The sequence below is a fragment of the Rhea americana genome, unplaced genomic scaffold, assembly GCF_003343005.1.
Source record: "Rhea americana isolate MKP2758 unplaced genomic scaffold, rheAme1 scaffold_26, whole genome shotgun sequence".
NCBI classification, from domain to species: Eukaryota; Metazoa; Chordata; class Aves; order Rheiformes; family Rheidae; genus Rhea; species Rhea americana.
In genome coordinates, this window is record NW_028186379.1 from 5,392,549 (window position 1) to 5,401,060 (window position 8,512).

Genomic DNA, 8,512 nt, shown 5'->3' on the forward strand with positions numbered 1-8,512 from the left:
TTATTTATTTGTTTTAGGTGGAATGCTTCGTGTTGGGAAACTTCATAGTTTCATCAGCCAAATGCAAGTAGTAATGGAAATTTACTTAGACATTAGCAGGCCCCTGCTTAGCAGAATTACCAGCCTATCTTTACTTTTAACCTAATTTAATTCCCATCAAGTTTACATTTATATTTTCATTAAAGCAACAAATAATACTTGAAAGTCAAAAATTGTATTTCAAACTGGAATACTGCTTCCCTGTTATTACTTCAGTGTATGCCAGTGTAATATAATGCTACTCACTCTGGTATTTATGATCCATGGAAATCACATCTATGACTTAACCCTTTGCTTTAGAATTTTCCATGAAAGCAGAGTGTTATATAACTCCGTATCTGGAACACCCTCCATTCAGCAGCTGTGCATTGGCAGTGGGGCAGAYTGTTGTTCCCTCAACACAACAAATACTTGTTAAAATGTTCACATCTGAACCGGTATTTTTCTTGTTCAATGAAAAAGTAAACAAAAAAGTCTTCACAGCTCAGATTACTACTTATGAAATAAAGCACAACTTAATAGTGTGGCTCTTTCATAATGAGTGAAAGCTTTTTGTACAGTATATGTGTAATCTTTCTATAAAGTATATTTATGTTTATTCAGTATTTCTTCATGAAAGTATGAAAGGCATACTAAAATTTTGAGAGGTTTCTTTTTTTCAGGCCCTTGTCTGACTGACCATAGTGAAAGCTGTTTTTAATGATAATTTAGCTTCCCATGATAATCACGCTGGTTTTATCTACACTAGCAAATAATGTGTACAAATGGGAGCAGATTTGCAGAGCTGAATGTGTAGTGCTTGAGGACCTAGTGTCCACTGCACATTTTGCATGAGGTTTATTGTCAGAATAGGTCTGTTTGCTTCTGTGGAGTSAATCTGCGTTAGTGGTTGGAGCACATTAAAGTGCAGCTTCCATTTCAGTTTCATCTGCAAAAAARTACAGTTTGTGTGTTTTGTGACTGTTCTGCAAAATGAACCAAAGTGTGTGCCTCAGTAGGACACTCCTGATCAGAACTAAAATGCACATGTGGATGCACTTATTGAGTTTGAAATTTTCTTTTTCTTACTTGTTTAGGTATGTTCCTTACACAAAAAATAAACCTCATACATGGCTAACTATAAGGCCACTCTTGTGAAGGCCTTTAAATGAAAGGTTAGTTAATACAGACTAATGCAAAGTGACTCTAGCTGTTGGTTTGCATACTGTTTAAAAACATGTAAGCATTTACCTACTTGATCAGAAAAATTTTGGCATGACATATGACAGTAAAAGACCTTTCAGTCATTCTGGATTGTTTTCAGGAGGCAGCTTTGGTTTAGAAGTCAGCCTGCTTATCCTGATTTGTATTGGAACTTTTTAATTGGTGTCTATTTTGTTTCATGTCATTGTGGGAAATAAAACCTAATAACGTTGCCATACAATAAATCTGAGGCTTGCAATCTTAAAGATGACCATTTTATAGCTGTCTTAAAACAACTCTACTACCTGTGAAGAAGTCTCATTCAGTTATCTAAAGCATTTGTCATTTTCTGCTTTTTAGAGAAAATGCTATTCTATGCCAAAAATGCTCCCTAGTTGATCATGTATCTTTCAGCAATTACACCAAAGGAAGTTCTAAATTTTTTCAGCTAGTCTGAATTTCCTGGATGAATTAGAGGTGTGCTAAAATATTATCTTGCCAAAATTGGCCCCTAGGATATTCTTAAAAAAAAAAAAAAAAAAAAAAAAAAAAAAAAAAGATCTCCTATGCTTCCCACACTTCTTTAGCTTGATAGGAATGGCTATTTATTTTAACCACAAACCAGGTTATAGAAACATTTTGGTTTTCAGTTTTAGAATTTGCAACACATTGATCTATAAGTTAGTATTACTCGTAATGCTATGGGAGAGGGAGAGAGAAAAAAACTGAGTTAACACACTTCAGTTGTATTTTTTTTTAAATACAATGCCATTGTTTTCTTCATGGCATTGAAACACGGTGATTTTCAGCAACTCTTAAAAAAAAATGTTGAACAATAGAGACTAGTTGCACAAAGACCAGATGTTACCAAATTTTGTTGAAGTCACTAGAAGTTAACAGGGTGCAAAGCATCTGGAGATGCTGATTTACTCAAAGGATCTGTTTTTAATGGTAAGAAGAGAATGCTATAGACATCCTCTTGCAAGTCAAAATTCTCTTCTATACCATATAAAAATCCAAGATTTAAAAGATTAAAAAAAATGTGAAAAAGTAGTAGTATATTTATATATACTGTGCTTTCCCCAAGGCCTAAAACTTTTAAAATCAGTATCTCTTAGAGTCTTAGGTATATATGTAGCGTAATGCAATGGAATTGGTGGAATGGGGTCAAGGAGAAGCATCTGTCCACAGTGTGTTCAGTTGAGAACCTTTAAAGAGGCTATAAATCCTACTTTTTCTTTCTCTTTTTTTYCCCCCTCTCCTATCATTGCATACCGCATAGAGAAGGTTTTGCCAGCATATTAAATGTTAAGACACAACCTGTTCCTTGCTGCCTTCTGAAATCGCTTCACTTTAATAAATTTCTGCTGGAAGGAAGAATCCACTCTGTATTACAGACAGTAAAAACACAGAAGTGGCTTAGAAAGCCTTTGGTCATTTGTTAGAGTTGTATTATTTGGCTTAATATATTCCACTATATTGTATTCCAGGGGTTGTGTTGGCCTTCCCTCCCTCCCCCACCCCCACGTATGCATGTGCACGCACGCACACGCGCGCACGCACACATGCACGCACACGCACAAACATTGCCTGGTTTGGCAAATGTGCTCAGAGTCGCACGGAGTGGCTGCGAGCGTGGCGGCACACTTGTGCATTCTCCTCATTGCAGCGTGGCTGGATTTGGCCCTGCCCCCATCTCCTGCCCCTCCATTTGCCTTGGAGCAATTCATTTTGCAGTTATTGAATTTCTTTGGAGAGTTATTTTCATACAGCAAGCATCACAGCACCTCTGGATCTTGATAGCATTTCTACATAAGGAGAAAGAAGCTTTGTGTTAGTAATTACCTAACATTGTCAGGAGCTGACTGCAGGCCTCTTTCTAGTGATAACAGAATAACCACATAATGTAGCTTTATAGCACATGATTAATAGAAAATAATTACACATCCTACAAAGGGATGCAATATTTCTTATAAATTGACTACAATGGTTTCCTGTAGATTAAAGGACTCTTCATTATTTTATCAGTCCTTCTGAAGTATAGTCGCTTCCCTATGTTAGCACTGATGTTAAAGAGCTGAATGCAGTGAAGGATACCAGATGGTAAACCGAGTGGTACCTGAGGTTTTAGGCTGATGCTTGCAAAAATACTGTGCTTCCCAACTCCTAAGAATTAATATAAAAACTCCTAAATGTATTCCTATCCTACTGCAATTTCTTTATTATTTTGCACAAATGCGGGCTTCAGACTTTTATTCTACACATTGTAAACAGCAGTAGTAAATATAGGAACCTCACAACAACAGCAAATCAATTGAGTTCTATTGTCACTAAGTAGTTTATCATTGATAACAGTGATAGAAACAATACATCAATTTGGATTTATATGTGAATGCAAGAACAGAGTGGGGGAGACTGCTTCTCTGTCTGACTAGTAGGCACTCTGTTTTGTGGCATTGAGGACAGAAAGGAGTGGTTAAGAGCTTAGAGAGAAATGTCTGTAACTTAATCAGTTTAAAAGGGACTGCTATGTAATTATTCTAAAACTGAGATTAAGGTATTCTTGATAACCAGGTATCTCTATTATATTTTTATTCAGACTTCTATAGACTGCAGATGGTTTAATTGGGATTCATGTTGCTCTTGAGACCTATACAAAGAATACTAATGATAAAGTAAAAGCTTCTGCATTGCAATCTTGTCTGTATAGTATAATGGTTGCAGTGAATCCTTAAATTAGTTTACTAGTCYGTTACATCAACATTCATTTCATCTTCTCACTTAGCTTCATGCCAGAGCAGTAAGTGGTGTATTACTAAGCAGCAAGAAACAGAAAGTTTTGAAAACAGCAAGCACGCTCTTAATTTTAATTTGAAGTATCTGAATCGTTCCTTAAAAACTCATTATTTTTAAGTTCATGTAGTGTTGCTAAGTGGAACATTTTCAGTGGATAGTACAGGCTTTTTTTTGTGCCATTTGTCATATGCAATTTAATGACCACTTAACTAAGCCACTTCCCTTGTTTCATGTAGTGTTTGTTTTTTTGGCTGATGTCTAGCAAAACTTGCTTAATCACTCTTGCCAGTCACTTCATGAGTTCCATGTAGCAGCTTAAAATCTTTTGTTGCTTTCTGTTGGAGAGATTTATTGCTGAGATTCCAGTAGCATACGTGAGTACTGCTCCTTTCAGCAATTTCCCACTTTAGTCTAGAAATACAGTTTGTATATTTAAGCAGTGTATTGTGAGATAAAATATGTATTTTTAAACAAGCTGATCTGGAACACTGTAAACCTCAGTGTCAGGATATTATTTAGCCTGTAAGGATTTGGGGAGTAATGTGCACCCCATGGGAGGGATTACAAGCAGCTCTTTGGAGAGCACGTCTATCACTGAAGATCAGATTCAGATATTTCTAGACTCTCAGACCAGACACATCCCCAGATTTCTGTTCTGCAGCATGAGGGGGAAGAAGATGGAATTATTTTTGCAGCTTCTAGTTGTGTGTATTCACAGGACAAATGAAGCCTACTGTTTTCTATCTGGATTTTCTTTAAACCATAGTTATTGCAGTGTTTCATGGATGGTAGGATAGAACCTGGTAAATCACCGATTTCTGTTTGCATTATAAAGGCAAGTTTAATTTAAGATTGGTGTTCAGCCTTTTGCAGTAAGAAAATAAAAAATAATGTATGTGCGCGTGCCTGTGTGTGTGTTAGGAAAAGCTTGGGCCCGCACGGACACATGGATCTGGCCTCGCAAGTGGGGTTATCCGAAGGGTTTTATTGTGGTTATGCGGAGGGCGAGCCGAGTCGCTAAGCGCCGCGCAGGACGAGGGGGATCTACAGACCAGGCTGGCTGTGCCCCCAGCAAAGCGCCATCGCTCCYGTTCTAATGGAAGTCCATTAACCCTTAAACTCCACCTGACTGCTTAAAACTGGAAAACTTTATCTGCAGTCAAAATAATAGCTCGTAGTGTCCTCTCAGTAGGACCATTAATTCAGAAATCTGTAGCCTTGCTTTTCTCATCAGAAGAGCAGTGTAGCAGGAAGCAGATGTTGCTTATCAGTGTTATCTGTGTATTTTATATTTTCCATGTTTGTTTCAAAGTAATTTTTATCTTACTAATCATTCCATTTTGAACAGGGTCTCTGTTTTAATAATGCTTCATATGTAACTCAATATGTGTGTGTGTGCAATTTCAGCTGTTATAATTTATTGAACTGCTGTTAGGATTGATCTTAAAATATTTACCTCATAGGAAAAAAATTAAATTTAGATCCCACAATACTCTTGCTTGCTGTAGCTTTTGGAAGATATTATTTCTTTAAACTATTATAATTCATTTTGTTTCATATTTATCTCACTAAGCCTAAACAAATTTCAAACAAAAGTACATTAGTCATCTGTCAGACATATGAGATCTGCTGTAGAATTTTCTGCAAGCCTAAAGCAATASTAGACTTTATCCATAAAAAGAGAATATGTAATAGACACATAGCGTTCTCTTCCCATTTGAGTGAAGTACTATTTTAAAAAGTTGGTTGCAAGTTCCCTAGAGTTTAGTCTTGTAACACTGAAAGAATCTCAATTGATTCTTACATTTCAGCTATTAGATGTTAGTTACAAAGACAAGATGCTTATGTTTGTGAAGAATATCAGATGGAGGGATCAGCTATTCTTAGTATGTGTTGTAGAGAAGCATGGCCGTAATTAAGAAATTTTCCTGAGTGTGCCTGGCTTTTTTAAAATTTAACTTCTCTCCTTGCCCAGCTCTGCATGTAAATGCCTCTAACAAAAAGATATAATGTTTTAATTTTCAGTTGAAATGATTATAACTGTATATAAGATGAAGCAGCCATAAGGAGTTGCATACAAAACTCTATTGCATTTATATCAGACTAAAGGTTAATATTGCATATTGTTTTCAATTAGGAGTACAATAGATTTGGCTGGTGGGTAGGAGAAATGAAGGGAACCATTGGCTTGGTGCCTAAAGCCTACATAATGGAGATGTATGATATTTGAGAGGCCTGGGTAAGTACATTTTAATCCAATCTTCTGTAATGGCTTATATGTTCCCTTGTTCTCTGTTTCATAAGTATTTCTTTCCTGGAACCTTTGTAGGAGTACTGTTAACATAAAGATTATGGCAAAATATATTGAAGGTTCAATTAAAGCACTTCTGGGATTCTATATGAAATATTAAAGCACAGTGTGCAAAGTAAGATGCCTTTTATAACTAGCTTCATTTTCTTTTTTTCTTCTTCTTCTTCTTTTTTTTTTTTTTTTTAGTAAAATAATGTTGCCTTCTAGTTAGTTTTGTTACTTGAGTAGTATGCATATATCTGTCTATACAGGAATCTGTGGAAGGTAGATATTTGGACTGAGCCTTATGTATTTGTCTGAGTTCTTTTGGCTAATGATGAACTGCCAACTTCCTTCTTCCTAATCAGGAGAAATCTGCAGTTGAGATCAAGAGCGGAGTGCAGCTGCAGTTTAAAGACACAGCCTGTGAAAGAAGATTCTGCTGTACACATTTTGCGGTTTCAGTGAATGTAGTCAGATCATTGTCCTATATATATTAAACATTAAAAACTGCAATTGATCATCATTTTGAGGAAATGTTCATCTTTTTATAGAACTGTAATGCTAAGAAATGAAATAGATGATAATTAACATGGGGCACAAGCAGTCAAATAGTGCCTGTTGCTTTTTGCTTAAGCATATTAGCAGTATTTCATATTTTTATAGGTTTCTGTTGCTCCAGCGAACTTGGATGTGTTTTTCTGTTATTCAAAATAAGCTGAACTTTGAAAGCAGCAAATGATTATTCACTTCATGTATGTATTAATCTTTTGATGTAGCAGTTCAGTGTACGTTTTGTGTGTAGCTTCCTAGGAAAATCAACAGAAACTCCTGTGTAATAATGCAAATCTTAAAGGTATTATGCTTCAAAGTGATTATTTTTACATTTCAACAGATGATTTTTTTTTCATATATGTTTAGTATTGTTAATGTTAGTTAATATTTTGTTATCCTGAAATAAAGGATTGGCTCCTTTGCTAATGTAAATCAGTTTAGTTTGTAGTTGGTAATACTGCCGTGACACCGTTCTGCCAGGCAAACATGAATCATAAAAAATTGGCAAAAGACAATATATTAAGWAAGACTGCTTTTGGTAAACTGATACAAAATAAATGGCAACTGAGAGTGATTTTTTCAGTGGTAATGATGAAATATTCTTTTTACCTGTTGCTTATAGATACTTTCACAGAGCCAAATCTAGATATTTTGCTCAGTGGAATCTCTGGTACAGGTTATACAACAGACTCAGTTCAACGTTGTAGTTAATAAAGGCTACCTACAGTATTAGTAGTAATAAATTAGAACTTTGTGGTAAAAAGCATCAGTCAAAACATAAAAAACAAACAAACAAACAAACAAAAAAAACAAAAACAACAAAAAAAAAAACCCAAAAAAACCCAACTACACTAAAATATTCTCACTTGTGGATAAGGGATGGGCTGGACAAGCCAGAGTTAATGCTTTAAATTCTCTTCTTTTGGGGATGTGTTTTGCTGTTAGCATGTAAGATCAACTTTTTTGAATCCTCCCACACACTTGATTTGTGAGACCCTTAATCTGCCAAAGAGGCAGGTCAAGCCAGTCTGTGAATTGCTGAGCCTGTGCAGGTCCCCTTGTAGTTGCTTGTGCTGTTTATGCTTCAGGCAGGCCCTGGAAACAGCGTGGGTTAAAAGGTAACATTAGTCTAAACTCAGAATTAGATCCTTCTAATGAGCTAAGATGTGCTTTATWTTAACTAATTCATTTTACTTTCTGGTACACAGAATTCTAATAGGAGTCAAACAGGAAAGAGAGCCTTCTTGCAAAATTTTTTTAAAGAAATAGTCATTGAAATTGATTCTGTATGTTATCTGTGAAGCATTAAAATGATAGATTATAGTCTTCAGATCTTTTACTACTTTAATTTATCAAGTGTACTTGTGGATTGTGTACAGAATGTGAAGCGTTAATATCATGGCTATAAAAGCTCCTTCTCTCTTGTTAACATGGCAGCCTAATAAATCTGCACGCCGAAGTGTCTCTTTATTAATTATGTAATTCGGAGTGCCGCCGCCGGCGCCCACCCTTCGCGGGGCGAATTCGCTCGTGRCGAGCGTGGCGCTTCCCGCGCCGCCCGTGAAATTTCATCCTGCAAAGTCAAAACTCGCCGGCAGGGCCGTTCACGGGCCGGCGAGGCTCCGTCTCCGCTTCTGCTTCGGGATCGCC

At 36.3% G+C, this 8,512-nt stretch overlaps 1 protein-coding gene across 3 annotated transcripts in view; it reads left to right on the plus strand.

Annotated features, from left to right (window-relative positions):
- SKAP2 (src kinase associated phosphoprotein 2) overlaps positions 1-8,192 on the plus strand; it is a 120,187-nt gene extending 111,995 nt beyond the window's left edge. For all 3 annotated transcript variants that reach the window (XM_085307555.1, XM_085307557.1, XM_085307556.1), the window contains 2 exons: positions 6,155-6,256; positions 6,676-8,192. In XM_085307555.1, the coding sequence (XP_085163681.1) occupies positions 6,155-6,247 (93 nt within the window). In that variant the 3' untranslated portion in view covers positions 6,248-6,256; positions 6,676-8,192. The remainder of the gene's footprint in view (positions 1-6,154; positions 6,257-6,675) is intronic.
- Positions 8,193-8,512: the final 320 nt, after the last annotated feature.